This window comes from Balaenoptera physalus, assembly GCF_965194825.1.
Source record: "Balaenoptera physalus genome assembly, chromosome: 1".
In the NCBI taxonomy this organism is placed as follows: Eukaryota; Metazoa; Chordata; class Mammalia; order Artiodactyla; family Balaenopteridae; genus Balaenoptera; species Balaenoptera physalus.
This window is the reverse complement of record NC_138882.1, coordinates 167,622,264-167,644,427: the sequence shown is the minus strand read 5'-3', so window position 1 is coordinate 167,644,427 and position 22,164 is coordinate 167,622,264. Positions and strand designations below refer to the sequence as shown.

Here is a 22,164-nt window from a genome sequence, read left to right as displayed (position 1 = left end):
CCCAAACTCTGAAGGTTCTCAATGTACCTGAAGACAGAGGCTTGTGTGGCTCACAGACAAGTGGGATACTTTACTGAGTTTATTATACTGCCCAGCATCCCAGGAAGTGATGTGATGTCTCAGGCCAACCTCATGAGAGCAAGCATTCATAACAGTTGTACAGGTAAGCCTCGCTCCTCATTGCAGTTGCCAGCTCAGAGAGACTCCTCTGTCTCTTGGACAGTGCCCTGCTTCTGAACTCTTGGAGGCTCCTGGTTCCTGGGTCCCCAGGGTAAGTCCTCTTCACTTTTCCTAGGATGCTGTTTACCTACTTTTACTCATCCTCCAGGTCACATCCTCCACATCAGCTCCTCTGTGAACGCTTTCCTTTTTTTTTTCTTTTTTCTTTATTTTCTTTTGGCCTCCCCCGAGTGGCTTGCCAGATCTTAGTATCTTAGTTCCCCGAACAGGGATTGAACCCGTGCCTTCAACAGTGAAAGCGCAGAGACCTAACCACTAGACTGCCAGGCAATTCCTTGTGAACGCTTTCCTGATCATTCCCTTTGAACTTGGAAATCTTTTACTTCCCACCTATTGGAACATGTTTTAGAAAGTGCTTCCACAGCACCATGGACAGATTTGTATTAGCACTTATCACACTGCACTCTTATTACCCATGTCTGGGTCTCCAGAAATTGACTGTGAAGTTCCAGTGGGCTGGAACTGTGTCTGATTCATCTGAATCAACACTGCCTACCAGAGGGGCTGGAACGTGGTAGACAGTAATAAATATTTGTTGAATATAGAAATTTCCTGTCTGACTAAGACAGGGGCTTGAGAGCATCTTGGAAGCAGGTTCCTGGGAGGAGGTGTCTGGTGACAATGGTGACAGGAACAGTGTGACACAGACATACTCGCAGACTGTGGGGTTCTGAGCCCTCTGGGGATGTGGTCCATCCTGAGAGATCTGGGACAGAGACAAGGGTGTCCAGCAGCCCTGAGGATTCACGCACCTGGAGTGGCCTCTGTAGCCACGGTGGCCTGAGGAAGCCCAAGGAAGGGCAGGACCACATCAGCTGGGGAGGAGCCCTGCTGTCCTGCGTGTGGCAGGCATAGTGTGGGCAAGGCTGAGCCAGCATGCACTGTCTCTGGAGGATCTGGTTCCCACTGCCCTGTAGTTCCCTGGACCTTGGGGCTCTGAAGGATGGTTCTGTGAGGAACAAGGCTACTCAGAGATTTCATAAGAAAAAATCTCCATGAAGGCTCTTGAGAAAGGTCTTTGTGGACTAGACAGTAACTTGAGAACAACAGACCCTGGGGAAAGATCAGGCCAGTGAGGATGTAGGAAGCAGTCAGAGAAGGCCTTGCAAACCAAGCTAAGCAATTGGAGAGCCTTGGAAAGGTCTTAAGTTGGAGGAGTCTTATGGAAGCCCACTCCAGAGCAGTGTGGTGAATGGAAGGGAGGGAGCCAGGCTAGGAGCCCTTCCAGTTTTCTGGGTGACAGATGACAGTGGCCTGAACCAAGATGGGGAAGCTGGAGTGGACAGGAAGGCAGGGGCTAGAGAAGCGTTTGGGAGGCGGAAGGGACAGGACCTGGTGACGGGTGTGAGGAGTGACCAGGGGGACCAAGGCTTACACCCCAGATGACTGAGTGGGGTGAGCAGGTTTGTGGGTGAGGAGATGAGCTCAGTTTTGGACATGGGAGGTTTGAGGTGCTCTGGGTCATCCGAGTGGAGCTGTCCAGTGGGCAGTTGGAGGCAGAGACCCTGCTGGAGTCCAGAGGATGGGCAGGGGCCAAGGCACAGAGTGGAGGAGATCCCAGGAGGAGTAGAGACAGGAGGTCCCAGGAAGCCCAGGGAGCATCAGGGTCTAGGGAGTTTCTTGCCCTGAGAGCTGTCTGATCACTGAATGTTGGGGGCTGGCCAGAGGAGTCCAAGAAGCGTGAGTAACAACCCGGGTCCCCTCCAGTCCGCTAACTTGCACCCGCTCATACGTGTCCCCCTACGGTTCCAGTCCCACATCTATGCTCTCACTTGCAGGCCCACATCACTCGCACAGCCCTGCATTCGCAGAAGGCGCACCCCTCAGCCCTCTCTCTCTCTCTCCCCTCCACAGTCCCACCTCTCCCTGCAGACCCTGGGGTTAATCCTCCCCCTCCCCCAGATTAGGGGCACTGCCCCTCTTTGTGCGGCCCAAGTGCCCGAGGCGAGAGACCTGGGAGGCTTGCGGCCATCCGGGCAGCTGAGTTGGGGAGGGCGGAGAGGGGCGCGGGGGAGGAGACACAAAAGGGGGGAGGGATCCCGACTGCAGCTGTCCCGCGAGGGGCCGGGACAAAGGGCCTGCTGGCGGGCCCGCTGGAGCCGTTTTCATGCTTGTTGGGATTAGGCGCAGGAAACGTCGCTCGCAATCGTGCGGATCAACAGTCCCGTGAGCGCCGGCACGTGGGGCGGGCTCGGCTCCACCCGCCCCCCAGCTTTGTGCTGAGCCCTCGGCTCCAGGCGGCGCAGGGGTCCGGGGAGGCCGCCCCTTTGTCCGTGCCTTTCGGGGGACGAGCCCCGCCCGGGGACCGCTGGACACCAGCTGAACGCCGGCCTCCTGCCCTCTCCTTCCTCCCCAGCACGGAGCAGTAGGGCTCCACCTTGCGCCCCATTATGGGGCAAGCTCACGGTCCCCCAAGCACCGAGCCCCTCGGACTGCTCCCATCCCCACGGCCCGAGCCCTCTTTCATCCCCGGTTGGTGGTGGGGGGGGGAGGTACAGGTCCTTGGGGGACCCTCCCCCGGCCCTGACCTCAGTATGATGATTCCCCCTTTTCCCTGAGCCACCTCCCTCCTCCCTCCGGCCAGTCCCACAACCAGCCGAATCTCTTCTCAAATCTACTGGTGATAAAAAAGAGTGGAGCATGTAGAAGATCGACCGCCTCTGAGCCTAGGGGTTTGGGAAGAGGAGCGCGGAAGGATAAGGTGTGGCTAGAAGCCTTCAGGCCTGGAGACGGCGGAGCAGACACATTTCTGGCTGTCCGGCGCTGAGGCTGGGAGAGTCTCGGGGGTCCGCTGGGGTGTGCAAACCACCCCCCACCCCAGGCTGGGTGCAGTTTTATTTCTGAGAGGGGTTGGGGAAGGAGGAGGAAGCACGCGTGTGGGTCTGTATCCAGGAGTGTGTGTGTGCACGGGCGCAATGCGTAGGCATGGGGTCTAGTGCCCCTGTGTCTGTGGGTGCCTGGTGGGTGTGGGCATGTATATGAGTGTGGATTTGAGGTCTGATTTGGAACACCCCCATCTCATGCTCCTCACCGCCAGCATCCCCATTAAACTCATAGGTCTGGGAGGCCCTTTAGCAATTTTTAATATACAGCACAACTGCCCAGCTGCATCTCCTAGCTCTGATGACCTCCCCATCCTCTCCTAGTCAGATAGTAACAGCTGACATTTGTGGACTCCTTCCTATGTGCCAGGCTCAGCTCTAAGCCCTTTACATGTGTAAACTTATTGAACTCTCACAAAATGCTGAGAGAAGCACTAACTGCCCCATTTCACAGTTGAAAAAAGTGAGGCACAGCTAGTTAAGTGGAAGATCCAAGACACCTGGGTCCAGTCAGCACTAGGAATCACTATCCTTTGTTGCCTCAACTTCTACTCATTCTCTAGGCTCTTCTTCCTCCAGGAAGTTTTCCTTGATCAGGTGTTCAGAGATCTCATTGCTTTCCTGTTCTTGTTACCTGTTCTTGTTACCTGTTCATGCTGTGATTAGGAGGAAACACTAACACTGGGTTTGGGGTGAGGCCTGTAGGAAACAGAGTCTGGCAGACATGTCACAGGCTGCCATCAGGGGCCATTCAATCTCCTTAGAGACAGCCACTACAGACCTTTCTCCACTTACAATGGGGTTCCATCCCAATAAACCCATTGTAAATTGACAGTATTGTGAGTAAAAAATGCATTTAATACACCTAACCTACCAAACATCATAGCTTAGCCTAAATTACATTAAACATGCTCAAAACACTCACATTAGCCTACAGTTGGGCAAAATCATCTAACATAAAGCCTGTTTTATAATAAAGTGTTGAATATTTCATGTGATTTATTGAATACTGTACTGAAAGTGAAAAACAGAATGGTTGTAAGTGTATCAGTTGTTTACCCTGATGATTGTATAGCTGACTGGGAGTTGCCACTGCCCAGCATCCCAAGGGTATTGAGAGACTGACTATCATATCGCATATCACCAGCCTGGGGAAAGATTAAAATTCAGAATTCAAAGTAGGTTTCTACCGAATGCTTATCAGTTTTGCACCATCAAAAAGTAAAGTCAAAAAGTCATAAATCAGATTCTCCTAGGTGAGCTGGGGAGTGAATCTGGCATCTGGCCCTCCATCCGACACACCAGGGAAGAGGCACCAGAGACCATCTGTGGTTCCCATGCACAGGAGTCTTCTTCCCGGAGTAAAAATGGGCCAGAAGGAATGAGGATAATGAGAAGGATTAGTGAGGTACAGGGGATCTCCAGCCCAGACATTTGAAAAGAATTCAGAGGCCAGCCAAATCCGTGAGCTGCAAAAATTCTGTGGAGCTGCAGAGGATGGTAGCCCTCACAGCCAAGGACTGCAGCAACACCGGCTTTCAGAGTGATGAAGACTGCTTTGAAAACCAGAACACATCAGGAAATGACAACTCACTAAGGAGTAGAGTTGTGCAAAACAGAGAGCAAGAAAAGGGCAAACAGGGGGAAGAGCAAGTCACCATTGAGCAGGATTCTCCAGGAAAGGATGAAGATGAGGAGGATGATCAAGAGACGCATCAAAAAGGGTGCCTGGAAAGGAAGTGTGGTCCAGTTTATGATTTTTGTAGGGAACACAAAACAACCGTTAAGTATATCATCTGGGGCATTTTAATAGCAAGTTACCTGGCTCTGGTGATTGTGGCCTGTGTGCTGAACTTTCGCAGAGCCCTTCCTCTTTTCGTGATCACGGTGGTTGCCATCTTCTTTGTGATCGGGGATCACTTCATGGCCAGATATGAGTCTCAAATCGCTCAGTTCCTGTCTCCTGGCCAAAGGCTTCTGGGCAGCCATTGGTTCTGGCTGAAGTGGGTGATTTGGGCCTGCCTGATCCTGGGAGTTATTTTCTGGCTGGTCTTTGACACCACCAAATTGGGCCAACAGCAGCTGGTGTCCTTCGGTGGACTCATAATGTACATTATCCTGACATTTCTATTTTCCAAGCACCCAACCAAAGTTTACTGGAGGCCTGTCTTCTGGGGTATTGGGTTACAGTTTCTTCTTGGGCTTTTGATACTAAGGACAGAAACTGGATTTATGGCTTTTGATTGGTTACGGAAACAAGTTCAGACGTTCCTGGAGTACACTGATGCTGGCGCCTCATTTGTCTTTGGTGAGAAATATAAAGACCACTTTTTTGAATTTAAGGTCCTGCCCATCGTGGTTTTCTTCAGCACTGTGATGTCCATGTTGCACTACCTCGGATTGATGCAGTGGATCATTAAAAAGCATTCCTGTGTCCACATCGAAGCAGGAAGGAAGGAGAGAGGATGCAATAGGAAGTCCCCATTCTGAGGAGGGCACCACAGTCTCTGGTTGGAAGGACCACAACAAATTGGGACCATCAACCATGTTTGTTTGAGAGGTTGGATGGGTAATGCTAGTGACTATGGGAACATCTCCTGTTGAATCTGTAGTTGCTTCTGGCAATATATTTGTTGGACAGACAGAGTCTCCACTGCTGGTCCAGCCATATTTACCATACGTCACCAAGTCCGAACTCCACGCAATCATGACCACTGGGTTCTCTACCATTGCTGGAAGTGTCTTAGGTGCATATATTTCTTTTGGGGTTTCATCCTCTCACCTGTTAACTGCTTCAGTTATGTCCACACCTGCAGCATTGGCTATTTCTAAACTTTCTTGGCCTGAGACAGAAACACCTAAAATAACCCTCAGGGAGCATCCTCATCCATTTCCCTGGTGGCGACCATCGCTGTGAATTTGATTGCCTTCCTGGCCCTGTTGTCTTTTGTGAATTCAGCCCTGTCCTGGTTTGGAAACATGCTTGACTACCCACAACTGAGTTTCGAAGTAATATGCTCCTACATCTTCATGCCCTTTTCCTTCATGATGGGAGTGGACTGGCAAGCCAGCTTTATGGTTGCCAAACTCATAGGTTATAAGACATTCTTCAGTGAATCTGTGGCTTATCAGAAACTCTCAAAATTGATCCAATTAAGGCAAGAGTGTGGACCCAATTTGAGGATGGTGTGCAGCAATATATGTCGATTCATGCTGAGACAGTTGCCACTCATGCTCTCAGTGGCTTTGCCAATTTCGGTTCCCTAGGAATAGTGATCGGCGGACTCACATCCATAGCACTTACCGGCAAGCACTTCTGTAGACATCAACTGCCATCATGTTTTGGAGAATGCCTTCAACTCCAGCTCAGTTAGAAACACAACCAATGTCATATCTTGCTGCCAGAGTCTACTGAGCAGCACTTTTGCCAGGGGTCCTGGTGAGGTCATCCCAGAAGGAAACCATAGCCTGTATTTGAAGGACTGATGCAATTTGTTGAATCCACCAACACTAAACTGCAGTTGGGTTCCTAATGCATTTTGAGTTCAGCCACTTCTCCAACAGAACTCTTAAGTACAGGTGCTGAATTTTCTGCTTTGGGGAGGGAAAAAAAAGCTATTTCCACAGATTGATACTTCTGTCATGGAATCAGCTTTAATTGGAAAGAAGGAAAACAGGAGTGAACACTTCAGTCTCCAGTCCCAGAAATATTTTCTGTCTCAGAAGGAAATTCTAGAGACAATGCTGAGATGCTTTTTAATGAAATGCTTATCACCAATGCTCTTAATAGCATAAAGACTACGTTTTATGGGAAAACACAAACACTAATGACTGGAATAAAAGGGGATTCATACAAAAGAAAGAATGTGAAAAAGGTTTTGGAATACCTTAAGTAATTTATTTGTGTTTTCATTTTTGTTCATGCACAAGAGTAATATTTTTTAATCCATGTGTAAATAGTTGATTTGTGTTTGTGTGTGTGTGTGTGTGTGTGTGTGTGTGTGGTGATGGTGGTGATGATGAAGTAGGGATCTAAATGCCCAAAGGGCTCTTTATCTCCGAAGTACAATATACTAGGATATTTCTAATTATTTTTTTAAAAAATCATAAATCGGGGACTTCCTGGTGGTCCAGTGGTAAAGAATCCACCTTACAATGCAGGAGACGCGGGTTCGATCCCTGGTCAGGGAACTAAGATCCCACATGCCACGGGGCAACTAAGCCCATGCTCCACAACTACTGAGCTTGCGCACCTCAACTAGAGATCCCGCGTGCCGCAAACTACAGAGCCCACGTGCTCTGGTGCCTGCACACCACAACTAGAGAGAAGCCTGCGCACCACAAGGAAGAGCCCGCGTGCCACAAGGAAAGATCCCGCATGCCTCAATGAAGATCCCACGCAGCCAAAAATGATAAAATAAAATAAGTAAATAATAAATAAACCTTTTAAAAAAATCATAAATCGAATCATCATAAGTCGGGCACCATCTGTACACAGAGCCCCGATATGATATGCCACACTTACAGGGCTTGGGAGCCCACCTACCTTCTGCAGTCTCCTTATCCCCATAACTCCTTACACTCCTCATTCCCACTTCACTCCCTGCCTCCCTGCGCCCCAGGTTTTAATCCCATCCCCTCTGACAACACTTGATGGTGCAGACCTATTTGGGGTCCCTGGAGAGAAAGTTTCCATGGACCCAGACCTTTCTTCTCCCCAGAGGATCCAGCCCTGCACTACCTCCCTGCCAACCCCTTCTATGCTTCAGTCCTGGCCCTCGGGCCTGCTCAGGCCTCTGCTGTGTGCCTTGACCTGTGGGTCTCTGGGTCTCAGCCCCAACCTCATCCCTCATTCCTCCTATTAAGCAAGTCTCCTCAGGTAGGACCAGAAACCTGAGTTAGACTTCCCTGCTCCTGGTCATGGGGTTTCACTCTGGCAGGAAGGGGGAGGTGGCTCACTGGCTAAACCCCTCCCTAGTGCGTGAAACTTCCCCACTCTTCTCACTGTCCCAGGGACTAAGAAATCCCCACTCAGTGACTTTAAAACAACCTCCCAAGTATAGAAGTCTCAGGCAGAGACCTTCACAGAGGGCAGCCGCAGCTCCCCATCTCCTTGGCTGAGCGGCTAGTGCATTAGTCTTTTGGATGCAAGTCTTATCTACCTGTGCAGGCAAGACTTGCTCAAGGGCAGGGCTGGCACTGTAGGGCCTTGTGCAGGGGGACCTTGATTGTTTTAATGCATACAAAGCATCTTCAGACCCATTTCCTCATTCAGTCTGTACAGTTACCACAGGCAAAGAAACAGAGGCAGTCTAGACAGTCTCTGGACCAGGTCTTCCCCACACAGGTACAGCAGTAGCCTCAGAGCTTCCCGCTATCAGGCCTGATGGCCAGCGTGCCTGATTGGAAACAGCAATTCTTGGCTGGGTCAGCTCATCCACTGGGGTCCTGCCTCAGCATCCCGGCCCCAAGCTCTGCTGGCCTGGCTCCAGCCCTGACTGCCTGCTCTTGTCAAGCTCCTTCCCTAACCCACCACCACACCAGGGGCTGGGTCTGTCCCTAAACCCAGGATTGGCAGGGCTCCTGTCAACATGCAATTCACCACACTTGTTCCTTGGTCTGGCTTTCATCTTTTTCTCAGCTCAGAAAGCTCTCTTATGGAGAGGAATATTAGGCAGCTTTATTTTTTAAAAGGCTTTTTAAAATGATGTCTTTTAAATTTTAGATTCAGACTCCTTAAGGAAAAATTTGATTGTTTTTCTGTGAAAAAGTTAAGTGTGCATCACAAAAGCACTATCTATAATAATAATTATAATTCTCATTAACATAGTTTACTATGTGCCAGGTACAGTATTTTGCATATTATATATCCATTTAACCCTTGCAACAATCCTATGAGGTAGTTACTACTATTGTCTTCATTTTAAGATGAGGAAACTGGAGAACAGAGAAGTTAATTGATTTGCCCAAGGTCACAGAGACAGAAAGAAATGGCGCCAACAACCAAATCCAGGGGTCTGGCTTCTGAGTCTGTGCTCTTAACCACCGGTTTTACTCAGAAAAGCCTTCACGCATTCAGGAAAAGGGCCTTTTCTGAAAATTCACCCTCTTGTGCTCTGAGGGCTTGATGTTGTCTTGTTAGAAATCCTCACAGTTGAAGTTATTCAAATTTAGCTATAGCCCTTTGCTAGAACAACGTCTCTTAATAAATGGAATTTGTTAAAACCGGTCCAGTATTGGGACTTCCCTGGTAGCGCAGTGGTTAAGAATCCGCCTGCCAATGCAGGGGACACGGGTTCGAGCCCTGGTCTGGGAAGATCCCACCTGCCACGGAGCAACTAAGCCCGTGTGCCACAACTACTGAGCCTGTGCTCTAGAGACCGCGAGCCACAACTACTGAGCCCATGTGCTGCAGCTACTGAAGCCTGCACACCTAGAACCAGTGCTCTGCAACAAGAGAAGCCACCACAATGAGAAGCCCACGCACTGCAACAAAGAGTAGCCCCCGCTCTCTGCAACTAGAGAAAGCCCGTGCGCAGCAACGAAGACCCAACGAAGCCAAAAATAAATATAAAATAAATAAATAATTTTTTTTTAAAAAAAAGAATCCGCTCGCCAATGCAGGAGACACGGGTTTGAGCCCTGGTCCGGGAGGATCCCACATGCCGCGGAGCAACTAAGCCTGTGCTCCACAACTACTAAAGCCTGCACACCTAGAGCCCATGCTCCGCAAAAAGAGAAGCCACCGCAATGAGAAGCCCGCGCACTGCCACGAAGAGTAGCCCCCGCTGTCCACAACTAGAAAAAGCCCGCGCGCAGCAACGAAGACCCAACGCAGCCAAAAATAAATAAATAAAATAAATAAATTTACTTAAAAAAAAAAAAAGAAAAAGAAATAATGAGACACACCTTAAAAAAAAAAAACTGGTCCAGTATCGTTTCTGTTTAAATGTCAAATGTCGAGATAACAAGAATTATTAATGTCCTGGGTCACTGACTGTTTCAGCAAGAAGTATACTTTGTGAGGTTTAAAATATATATACCTTGTTGGGGAGGAATAAAAGGAAACATTAGATTTCTCTGAAATGTTTCCATTTTTATAAGTAGAATTAATTTTTATTTGTATAATTAAAAACAATCAATAAAATATGCCTTTATCTGATCAATCATAATATGCCTCCTGTAGCACGCAGCCTCTAAGATGGTCCCTGATGACTCCCCGCTCCTGGTTCTCAGAGCCTTGTGTAATATTCTCCTCTTAAGCAACTTATTTTTAACCAATAAAATACGGCAACACTGAGGAATGTCACTTCTGTGATTAGGTTGCAGAAAACTGTGACTTCTGTCTTGTTAATACTCTGTAACTTTCTTGGCTTGCATGATTTGATGAAGCAAGCTGCCCACATGGAAGGAACTAAAAGTGATCTCCAGCCTACAGCCCTCCGGGAACTGAATGCTCCCAACAAAGGAGACCAGGGACCTTGGACTGACATCCTGATTGCAGCCTGGTGAGAGAGTCCTGACCTACAGAAATGGTGATTGTTTTAAGTCACTAAGTTTTAGGGTAATTTGTTATGCAACAGTAAATACTACAGTACTACACCATCCGCAGTTGGTTGAATCCAAGGAGGTAGAACCATGGCTATGGAAGGACTACATATATGGAGGGCTGATTATACGTTACACACAAATTTTCGACTGCGTGGTGTGTTGGTGCCCCTAACCCCTGCGTTGTTCAAGGGTCAACTGTAATATACTTTCTTTATAAAAGTATTGAATTTTTGAGAAACTAATTTATGAATCATCATACGAACTAATGTAAAATAGAAGATCTAATCTAGATCGGCGTCAACACATATCTGAAGTCATGTACATGTATTATAACTACATCTGTGTCAGAACCATCTAAGGACCCTAACTCAGTCTTTCACAATCAGACCCCCCTTCAGGGAAGTGGGGGCTCCAGGGCAGATTGAGTATGTGAGTGTGATATATGAGTGTCGGAGGTGCATATGTGTCCCTCACAATTGACGCCCTTCCCTTTCAGGCCCAAAGGTGCCTTAGGACAAGGACAATCCCATATGGGGCTCTTGGGCAGAGGCCAAAGTCTCCCCTGTCAGACTGAGAGGCCCCTGAAGAAAGATTCCCCCACATCCACCTCCCCATATCCCCACATGAGACTGCCAGCCATAGCAGACTGAATTCCTCCCCCCAGTGTCTTTCCCAACACCCACGCCCCAGCTCCCAGCCCAGAACCCTGCTCAAAAGGGGAGCTCAGACAGTGAGGAAAAGAGGTCACCTAACAACAGGTAGAATAGAAACACAAACCCAAGAAATGAATTTCTTTGCCCCAGTTTATCTTCGTTGGTCCAGAGGCCAGGTTCACACTCAACATGCAAAAGTGAGACACAGAGTTCCCAGGGCCATTGCTACAGCCTCACTCCCTATACCTTTCATCTACGTACCCACACATTTTACAGATAGGGAGGCAGGGCCAGAGGCATCAGTGACCTCTGTGTCACTGCTCACCTATCAGGATTTTGCATCCTCTTGGCTCCCAAAAGCAAAGCAGGGAGCTCAACTACTTCAGTCCTTGGTTCTCTCCAGAACTCACCCGCTCTCCACCTCACGGAGCCTCTGCTGGGGCCTGTCAACCCCATGCAGTCACAGAAGAGTGTATGGCCCAGCATCCTAAGAGCTTCCAGTGGCTGGACTGACACTGCCCACTGCCCACTCTGGAGAGCCAAACTGTGGCTCCTCTTGGCCCAGACAGTCTGATTTCAGGGAAATTGACCAAATTAATTTGACACCTAATGTTGCTACAGCCAGAGAGGCACAGCAAGTAGAAGCACAGAGAGGGAAGTAAGATTTTTCTCCAACAGCCTTGGAACACCTCTCCACTCCTTGCAAGCTTAGAAAGCACACATTCCTTTTCTTTTTTCTTTTTTATTGATGTGTAGTTGACATATGACATTATATTAACACAGGTTCCTTTTCATCAGAAGCTTAAGTCAATATGGTTTGCAACAGCTCCCTTGCAGTGGAGAGGTGTGATTTGTTTGGAACTGGTATTGTAGAATTCCCATTCTCCTAGTCTTCTCAGGGTTCTGCCATCGTCATCTCCCCCACCCCCATGTCCCACGTGCCCAGTGGCAGAGTTCAAGTGGGACAGTCCCCTATCTTCTTCTCTGATCCCGCCTCCAAGCCTGCCATGGTGTCAGTCACCATTCTAGCTCCCTTCCCTGATACCAGTTCTCTACCAATTGCCTTGGCAAAATTGCAGCCAAAAAGCCATAGTAGGCCAGAGTAGCAACCTAACTTCCTACAGCAAATCCACCATCAGGGACAACAGCCTTAGCAGAGCAAGATCTGAGAGGAGTGAAGGGGAGGTATAAGGAGAGGTAGCCGAGAAATCCAAGAGAAAGGATCAGCCACAACCTTCAGATAATGAGAGCAGGCTAGCCCTCTCTCCAGGGAGCAGTGGGACCCTGTGGAGAAAAAAGGCTAGTGGAGACCACGGGTAACATAAGGTATGGATGGATGCCCCACGTGTGCAATTGAACATATATTTGCACACACTTGCTCCTGAGTCAGCCTGCAAATATACATGCTCCTAATGTATACATCCCATGCACGCACCTGCACACATGCACCGCTACACATAGGCCTGCACACACAAGGGCTCACTCACAAACACCCACAAATCTGCACGCTCAAACTCACTCATACATAAACACACATTTTTTGCATATATATCTTCACTCATGCACATATACACACACCGTGGGGTACCCGTCCACACATGCATATACAAATTTACTTCCTCCTACATACATACTATACATACACATATGTATATACTCACACATAGGGCTGCTGATTCTCACACGGCCTGTTCACATCTGCCTACATGTTAGCACTGACATACTCACTTATGCTTCCCTGCACTCATACCAGCAAATAATCTGTAGTTGCTTGTGTACAACCACACACATGCCTGCAAATATATACATAAACCCTTGCACCCCTGTACAGAGGCACCCTTAGCCCTGGTCCTGGGGTGTGGATGGTGCTGCCCTCTGTTGGAGACAGCGGATAAGCTCCTTCCGGTTGTCTAGAATGGTGTCAAAGCTCTCCTGCAGACGGGCCTGCTGGTCAACCAACTGGTGCTGCAGGCCCCGGATCCACTGGAGCAGGGCCAGGCGACGGTACATCACCAAGTGCACATGGTGCTTCTCCTTCTCCTGCTCTTTATAGCGCTCTTGAGCCTGCAGCTGCTGTACGGCCTGGGCCACCGAGGGCAGAAGGGGAGCTGGAGGGCCAGGGCCGGGAGGGGTCCCACAGGCAGGCTCAGGGCTGCAGCTAGGGCTGTCAATGCTCAGGGAGCTGCTGGCATAGCCGTTGTCCTCCAGAGGGGAGCAGACTGTGCTGGCACCACCCATCTTCTCAGGCCCAGCTCCAGGGATCTCTGCCCCCTCTGGTGGGCTGCGGACCTCCCCCTCAGGGAGTCCAGGATCCTGGAAGGCCTGGTTGTCAGAGGGCAACTCGGAGAAGCTCCTCAACAGTATGGGTTCCACTTGGCCTGGCATCCCATGCCAATTCTCATTGGTATCTTTGGCACTTGCCATGAAGTTGGAGTTGCTGTCTGGCTGAAGCTCGGGCTGACATACTCCAGGAGGCGGGTCCCCCAGGAACTGCCCCCCTTCAGCTTCCCCTGGCTGGATGGCAAACATCTGGTCTGTAAAAGGGAAGCAGAGAATGAGTCAGGGCAGGACAGGGCGGGGTGCCTGAAGTCCCGGCAGCCTAGCAGCAGGGACAAGGCTGCTCCTTTCCCTTGGCTCTGGTAACACCTCCCTCGGTGGTTTTCCTCTTCCCTCTCTGACTGCTGATTCTCAGTCTCCTCACAGGGTTTTCCCTCAGCCCTGAGGCAGGCTGTCCTCTCCTTCTATGCGCTTCTCCCAGATGACCTCATCCTCTGCTATAGCTTCCAGAACCACCATGTGTTGGTGACTCTCAGATCTGTCTCCAGCCCAGATACAACCGCTACCGAATTCTGCATCCAACCTTAGGCCCTTCAAATTCTACATGGCCCACCCCACCCTCCCTCTTCAGTGTCCTCAGCAGAACGGCCCCACTCTCCAGTCAGTCACACCAGCCAGAAACTGAGAGCAGCCTGGACTCCTCATTCGGCTTCTTTCCCCCTCTCACTGGCCATCAAATTTGGACACTTCTTCCTCTTAAAAACCTTCGAGTGTACGTGTGTGTGCACACACACACACGCACGTGCATGTACATACGTCTTCCCTTTCTCTTGGTTTGGGCCATTTCTAACCTGGATTACTGACTGCTATGGCTTTTTACTGATCTCTCTGCCTCTAGTTAAAAATGTAAGTTTGTCATGGCTCCCTCCCTAACCTCCTGCTAACCCTCTTCCCGGCCTGTGAGGCCGTGCTTCATCTGGCCCCTGCTCACTGCTCCAGACTTGCCTCTTGCCACTCTGCCTCCACACTGCTCAGAGATCTCCAGACACACCATTATTCTCCTCATACAACTCCCTGGGCCTATCATATCCTTCCTCTCCCCTTCCCTCCAAGCTCTTCCCTTCTGCACCCAGCAAATTCCTTTTCATACTTCAAAACGCAGCTCTAATACGCCCACTTCCCTGAAGCCAGCCTGATATCCTCCCCACTGCCCCGATATACACAAACACACACAGTTAACTATGCCTTCCTCAGGATCCCCACTGCCCTGGGTACATGCTGTCTTATTCATGTTTGTTTCTTGTCCCCGGCACATAGTTTATGATCAATAAATGTCTATTCAACTTTTTTTTGTTTTTGTTTTCTATCTTGTAATAGCAGCTTACTGGCTCCCTAGCTAGACATGGAATTCCTCTATATACCCTCCATCATATTCAGGAGCCAGCACAGAACGTGGCACTAAGCAGGCATCAGCACATCCTTGCTGAGTGAGTAAGTGAATGGGGGAGGGGGACTGCAGTGGGATATCTATGCTCAGGGAGACGGGCCAAGAGTAGCAGAGGCTACTGCTGACTGCCCAGGGCTGGAAGAGCTGGGTTGGGTTCCCTCCTCTGCCCAGTGAGGAAGCCCTTCTCCCACTGACAAGCCTCTCTTCTGACCTTGCCCCTTCCCTCCATGTCTAGTACTATCCCGGCTCCCTGCCTCTAGCTTGCTCCATCCTGAGGCCCTAGAGAGAGAACACACCACATTATTCTTTCCTCCCCAATAACCGACTTCTCCCAAAATAAGGGGTTAAATTGACAAGAAGTTCCTACTGACCATAAATTACTAGGATTAGAAAAACTGGGGATCAGTAAGAGTGAGGGAGAGTGTAACTGGAGGTGGCAGGGACCCCCCCCCCCCCCACATCCAGTAGTGGGAAGAAGTCCTGGGGGCAGTGGTAGGGACAGTCCCTTCGCAACCTACAGACTCCATCCCGCTAAGCAAGGTGCCTGGAGATCGTCCCCGCCCAAATGTTTTCTATTTTCTAAACTTGGGCGGGGCCGTGAAGGCAGCTGGAATGAGGTGGGGGTCTTGCTGAGGATCTAGGGGTTCTCGGAGACGGTAAAATGGGAACCGAGACACCCCAGGATCAGGCTTCTCTCTAAGCTAATCCGCAATTTGTGTGTGGGAGAGCGCTCTGTAAGGATGGGGGGAGGCGGCCTCCCTTCCTGCCTAGCCTTGCGGGAGAGGGAGACTACCTCCAGGAGACAGAGGATACTGACCGTGCATCCCTAATCTCTCCAAAAGAGGCAGCTGGGCAGAGGCTGTGACCCCCGCCCCCTGCTGGGGTCCAAACCCTCCCGCTCCGGGCCCCGACTCACGGCCTGGAGGCGCCGCCCCGCCCGGCTGGCTCTGGTTCCGAGGGCCCCGCGGCGGGAACTCGTCCCTCGGGGCTGCGAGGAGGGGGGGTGGGTAGAGGAATCCCTAGGCTTGGGCGTCCACGCGGGCCGGCGCGTGGGGTGTGGGATCCCGGGCCGTGCGCCCAGCGCAAGCCGGGACTGCCGAGTCAGGTGGCGTCAGCGCCGCGGGGCGGGGCAGCCTGGCCCACGTGTGCCGGTTCGGTTTTCCGCGGAGCCGCGCGCCTGCCGGAGAGTCGGAATCGCCTCCCCCGCCTTCGGCAGCCTGGACTGAGGCCTTGCAGGTCCTGTTTAATTCCCTAACTGCATTTACTGGGTCTCTCCGATCGGTTTTCCTCACTGCACATGCAGTGACATTTTCAGAATGAAAATCTGGTCATGTCACCACCCTCCTGCCTAAAACCCTTCAGTGGCTTCCGCATTGCAGGGTAAATCCTTAAGGCTGCAGCCGCAGGGCTCTGAGCGTCCTGCTCTGTCTCTCCAGCTTCAGCCTTTGCCCTTCAGTCTCTGGAACTGGGCCTCACGCTCCTTTCTGCCACACTGTTCCCTCTGCCTAAAATTCTCTTCCCCCTCTCATATTTAAGATCTCTTTTCAGATAAACCTTCTCTGACCTCCTAGGCCAGATTAGTTCCCCCTTTTATATTATCCCAGGGCATTTTGATCCTTTTCTTGATAGCATCTATCACAATTTGAAGTTATATGTTCATTTTGTGCTTATTTAATTAAAGTCACTTACTGAACAGAGTAATTGCTGACTCTAAGGATAAAACCAAAAAGCACTGGTTGCTGTTAGGGAGATGCAGCCCCAGAAAGAAGTCTGGGACAAGTTTAGCCTTTAGGGCACATGAGCTTCCAGGAGGTCCCTTCCGACCCCCCAGCTTTACTGAGTAAACCAAGCAATTGGCTATACCTTCCTCATGCTACCCCCTCCATGCCACCAATTAAAAACAAACAAAACAAAACTCATATGGATTCATCTTTGAATCATAATACATTAAAAAATACCCTTGTCTTTCCCTCCTCCCTTTCTTTTGCTTTTTTTGTTTTAAAAGAAGAATTTGAGTCTGATCTCCATAATGAGGCATCCTCTTCCATTTCCAACTTAATTCCAATTTACCATTCTGCAACCTAGAGATTAAATGGCAAATTAAATCACACCAACAAATCCTATATACAAAATAAGGGAAATGGAAGAGAAAAAAAAACATTTCATGATTACGACAACTCCTATTTTAAGAGGGAAAAGGAAATAAAAAGGAAAAGGCAGAAGTAACTCAAGCTTTGGACACTCCCCCAGCTAAAAATATATATGTGGAGACCTCAGCCCCATTTCTACATCAGGTCCTGAGGCCTAACTAGTCTCCCTTTTCCCTTACCCACTGCAAGTTCCCCTTACCTTCAGCTGGAGTTTTTTTCCTTATGAGGTGACCCAAATCCTCACTTGTAAAGTCTCTGAGCTTTGGTGGTCTGCAGTGATACAGGTCTTCCTATGTCATAAAGTCACAACAAAATCTAATTGTTTGTTTGGTGGGCCCTGAATAGCGCCTCCTCCTACCTCTCCTGTCTCTCCCAGCTCTAACTAGGTGGGTCATATGGAAGCCTGATGAATCTAGGAATAGGACTCCCACTCTAGATGTCAGAGTCCTTCTCTGGGACTTTTTGAAATAAAATTAAAGGAAGACAAAGCAGGGAAGATGTGAGCCTAGGGCTGTAACAATCACATTTCCTGCCAAATAGAAGTCAGTCTGTAGTAGGAGAAAATAGTGCTGACATACAGACACAGAAAGACAGAAGTCCTGGTGATGGTCCTGTCCTGTTTCCTGAGGCCTAGGTATACCTTGCAACAAGGCCCTTATTTTGCCAAGCCTAACTTGAGTGGAATTTCTTTCACTGGCAATCAAAAGAATCTTGATTAATACAAGAGCACAAGGTGGTCCCCTGTGTCCCACTGACACAACTCTCAGCGCTCATTAAGTAGTAGCAACTCTGTTTCCCCTTAATAGCCATTATCAGCCTACAAGTGTGACCTCCTTTCTTCTATTCCTCTAGTATTATGAGGAGCCCAAAACGCAGTGGAATCCTCTCTGCATTCCCTGGTTAGAAACATTTCTCCCTAGATGCTAAAACCTCCTGAACTGCAGAATGTAGAATGTCAGAGACAGGAAGCAAACTCTCTGAGAAAGGCATTAGGTACAATCACATAACATGCCACACCTACCTCTACCTCTTCCTGTGTATTCTGGTTACAAAAAAACAAAGAATTATATACTGATTGTTGATCTAAAGCCTATATTATACTCAGCATGCAATAACCTGACATAGCTGAGTCATCAGTTGGTCACTCCATTGTTCTATAAAGCTGATATTTCTAAATAACATAATACCTGACAGGTAAAGTGAATTCCAAGGGCATCAGAATGTAGCTTCTCTTTTCTTAGTCAAGGATAATCTTGGGTGGGATACTCTAGCACGTATAATTAATGCAGTAAGTGCTCAGACAGTGGTCTTGGCAGCTCCATGACTTTCAGGGAGCTGGGAGCCTGGAGAACAAAAACCCCCAGGAAGGCAGGCGCATCCATGACCACAGAAAAGCAGATACACAGATGTCTGTTATTCAGTCAGCAGAGGCTTCCTCAGTCAGGATGCCAGGGAATCAGTCACCCCAGGTGAAGGGGTGTCTGTGTCTGTGTCCACCCAGCTACATAGATTGCAGGGACTTAACTGGCAGGGACACAGAAATCACCAGAGATGGACAGTACCAGCCCGAACAGGGCTCTGCAGACGGCCAGCCCATCATGAAGATCTAGCAGTGGGCAGTGAGTGGCTATCTTGGTGAGCTGACAGATGTCAGAGCCAAGATTGGCTAGCAGTGAGTAGCCAGATCCAGGCCCTAGGGGCCTGGGATGTTAGGCAAGGAGACAAGGGAGGCTGAGAGGAATTTCTACTTCAGGGAATAGGACCGGCATGAGTTCCTCTATAGGTGGATAATTTCTCAATGTCAGTACTCCCAGGAAAAAAGAGATGGCTAGGATCAAGGTGTTTTAATCTCAAGGACCTTGCCCCTTCCCATTCGTTTATTCACATTCAGGACACAGCTACACAGGGCTACTTTGTGCCAGGTAATGTGCTGAGGATTAAGAGCAGAATCAGAATTGGTGGTGGCCTCGGAGAGCTCTCTGTTTAGAAGGGAAATAGAAAAGAGTGGGCTATACAACGTGATAGGTCCTACAACAGAGCTAGGGGGCAAAAGTAATGAGCCCAGAGGAGGGGAAGGAAAAGGCTTCACAGAGGTGATATTTGAGCCAGGTTTTGAAGGATGAATAGAAGCTCACCAAGAGAAAGCCGAAGGCAGCAGAAACTGTATGCAGTGTGCGTGTTCAGATAACACAGAGGAGGCCAGTTTGGCTGGAGCTTGGGAGGAAATGGAGATGGGAGATGAGGTTGGAGGATAAATTTGGCCCAGTTGTGAAAGGCCTTGACCAGCATTCCAAGGAGCTTGGGCTTCATCCTGTGAACGGCAGGGAAATAACTGAGGAAGCCCCCAAAGATTCCACATCAAAACAAAGCACAGGCATCTAATCCTGGGGGACAAGCTACATTGTGACCTGCTTTCTTCTCTTTTCCTGAGCTCATATCATCTGTCAACTTCCCACATGGCTTTGGGAACTTGGACAAATCAAAGCATTTTAACCTTTTTAGGTTAAATAAAGATAATATGCCTTGAACATTGTTAAATAACATTAAAATTGTGAACACTGTTACTTGGGCTCCTAAGGCCAGGCAGAGCCCTGGAGGACCTTTGAAGTACCTGAGAGCCCTTAAGGCAGAAAAAAACTATTCCCCAGAATTAGCTCAGCTCAGGAAATGAAGGCCTAGGAAGCTGGTGACCTAGTTGTTTTGTTCATCCATTTCTCTACCACCTCTTAAAGGTAAAGTGTCACTCTAATCTATCCAGAAAATTGATGTGTGATCATCTTAGGTAAAATGTGTCCCTTCTCCACCCCCAACATGGCTGTTTTCTCAGCTGTAAAATGAGGGGGTGGTACACCAAATCTGAAGTTTTAAGGCTTTTTTTCCCTTAAGCCTTAGAATCGTCCTTTTCCAACAAAATCTTTGTAATATACCCAGTTTGAGATCTCTCCTGCCCTGAACCATCCACCCTGAACAGCTCCTGAGGGGCCTCCCAGGAAGCTTTTAGAGCTCAGTGGGGCAGTTCCAAATGCACTGCTCCACATGAACCTAGGAGATAAGTTTCTCTACCCAAGCCCCCCTGCATCCTCCCTCCTGACCCTGAAGGGAAAAAGGAGAAACTGAGGGGTGTTTTGGAGATGCTGGAAGCCTGAAAGGTAGTATAGACTCTTTCTCCCCAATGCACCCAAATGGTAAATAGCCTCTCTTCCACCAGCAGCCCAGAGAAGCCAAATCCAAGGTCCCAGAGCCCACAACAGAGTGAGGTAGAGAAGGCGATCTGAAGGGAGAATGAGAGAAGGGAGTGCCTGTTCCACCCCCTTCCTAGCAGCTGCCTCCATGGACTCCATAATCCCCCTGCCCTCTCCCCCACCCCACCCTCGGGCCGCCCACCTCTCCTCCACCCACCCATTCATCAGTAGGAGGGCACGCTATCAGCACAGCCTTTCAGGGACTGACAGGTCCTTTCTGGGTGCCCCCCACATGTAACCACTTAACCTCCAGCACAAAGGGCCAGGCTGAATGGGCTTGGAGCCGGTGGCTCGTGCAAAGGGGGAGGCCTCAATAGGATTTGGGGAGCTGGGTGTATAAACTGCTCTGCTCCAGCAGCCCTCAATGGAGGAGCTGGAGTTGGGGCATGTGCCGAGGGGAGGAGCCCGGCAGCTGCATCCCACCCCTGAACAATGATTTATTCATTCTTCTGGCACACACAGAGAAAACAGACTGGGGGAACGTGGCTCCACAAATCGCCCTCGGCCTCAGCGGATTCCCTCGGCAATCAGGCAATCACCGTGCACCGTCCCACCCTGCCCCTCCCGGTCTCCGTAAGGAAGTAGAGTACACCAATGGGAGGCCTTTAGTAGCCTGAAGGTCAGGCAGGCACGCTCTTTGAATAGGCTCCACTCAATCTCAATCTCCCTCTCTGAAAGCTTCCTCGTCAGGTTTTCCTCATACCCATTTCACAGCCAGAGAAACTCTTGCAGGGAAAAAAAAAAAAAGCACGTAGCTTGGCCTGTCTCAGGACTGCCCCAGGGGAAGGGCTGAGAAAGAAGCAGGAAGTTGGGGAGCTTAGCCGAGAAATAACTGACTAGTAATGGGAATGCAATAAAGGCTTGCTGATAAGTTAATGGCATTCTCTAGCCACATCTGGCTCCAATTCCTGGAAGAATCATTGGGAGAAATTTGGGGAGTAGGGAACAGAATGAAGGCAGGTAAGCAAAGATGCTAAAACCAGTAGACCAAAAAAAAAAAAAAAAAAAATGTCGGGTGGGTGGTTTTAGGAAGCTAAATTGTGACAAGAATAAATTCGCTTTTGCCCTCTTACCTCCATACCTCATGTCATCAGAGCCAGTTCACACAGAAAAAACATCATAATAAATAAAACTAAAAAATCAATAATGTTAGCAGAACAGGGAGAACCAGACTGAAGTGACCATCCTCAGACTGGCCCCTAGGCCTCCTATCCCCAAGCTCATAATTACCTTGTCACACAGAAAACAAATCTATTGTGGATGGTGAGTGTGGAGAGGTGGGAGATCCTGGGCAAGGAGGTTGCCCACTGAGGAGGCGGATGGGGTCCACATTAGGAAGACAGATTGGCCTTGGCACTGGGGTGGGAGGGGGCCGTGTTGAGACCGACAAAACTAAGGCCTAGACAGTTTCCCAAAGTTTTCTTCCCTTAGGCGGGTGATCCTGCCTAATACTCAGTACTAGAGGTGGGAAATTGGAGGGGGCTCGGGGAAAGACCTCCAAGCCCACCCCACTGAGCCTCAGGAGGACAGGTTGCTATGCTGCTGCTGCCCTCTGGTGGACATAAAAAGGCAGCATGGACACCTCCAACGCTGGAAACAAATGCTGGAAACTGCGAAGGGGTCTCTGTCCTTTCCTGTCCTAAAGCCTTGGCCACCAGGACTAGCACACGCATAGGCTGGATTCCCCAGGAAGCAGACTCAGACAGTTTAGGACGCCGGATATTTCCTAAGAGGTGCCCTTGGGATCAACATCTGTGGAAGTGAGGGGAAAGGAGATGAACT

The 22,164-nt window shown here is 49.5% G+C and overlaps 1 protein-coding gene and 2 pseudogenes across 3 annotated transcripts; 2 read left to right on the top strand and 1 right to left on the bottom strand.

Moving 5' to 3' along the window:
* Nucleotides 1–2,766: 2,766 nt before the first annotated feature.
* LOC309639164 (solute carrier family 28 member 3 pseudogene) lies at nt 2,767–5,552 on the top strand (annotated as a pseudogene). The gene has a single exon. The product of its transcript is annotated as a solute carrier family 28 member 3 pseudogene (transcript).
* Nucleotides 5,553–5,634: 82 nt separating this feature from the next.
* Nucleotides 5,635–7,026, top strand: LOC309639169 (solute carrier family 28 member 3 pseudogene; annotated as a pseudogene). The gene has a single exon. The product of its transcript is annotated as a solute carrier family 28 member 3 pseudogene (transcript).
* Nucleotides 7,027–8,768: 1,742 nt separating this feature from the next.
* On the bottom strand, nt 8,769–16,151 carry LOC309639192 (UPF0500 protein C1orf216). The gene is made up of 2 exons (XM_082416229.1): nt 15,907–16,151; nt 8,769–13,800 (listed from the first exon to the last, which is right to left on the bottom strand). The coding sequence occupies exon 2, from the start codon at nt 13,793–13,795 to the stop codon at nt 13,106–13,108; it is 690 nt and encodes a 229-aa protein (XP_082272355.1). The 5' UTR covers nt 13,796–13,800; nt 15,907–16,151; the 3' UTR covers nt 8,769–13,105.
* Nucleotides 16,152–22,164: the final 6,013 nt, after the last annotated feature.

What these genes read in the sequence shown, in the direction of transcription:
- LOC309639192 (XM_082416229.1), bottom strand. Translation starts at nt 13,795, where the DNA reads ATGTTTGCCATCCAGCCAGGGGAAGCTGAAGGGGGGCAGTTCCTGGGG.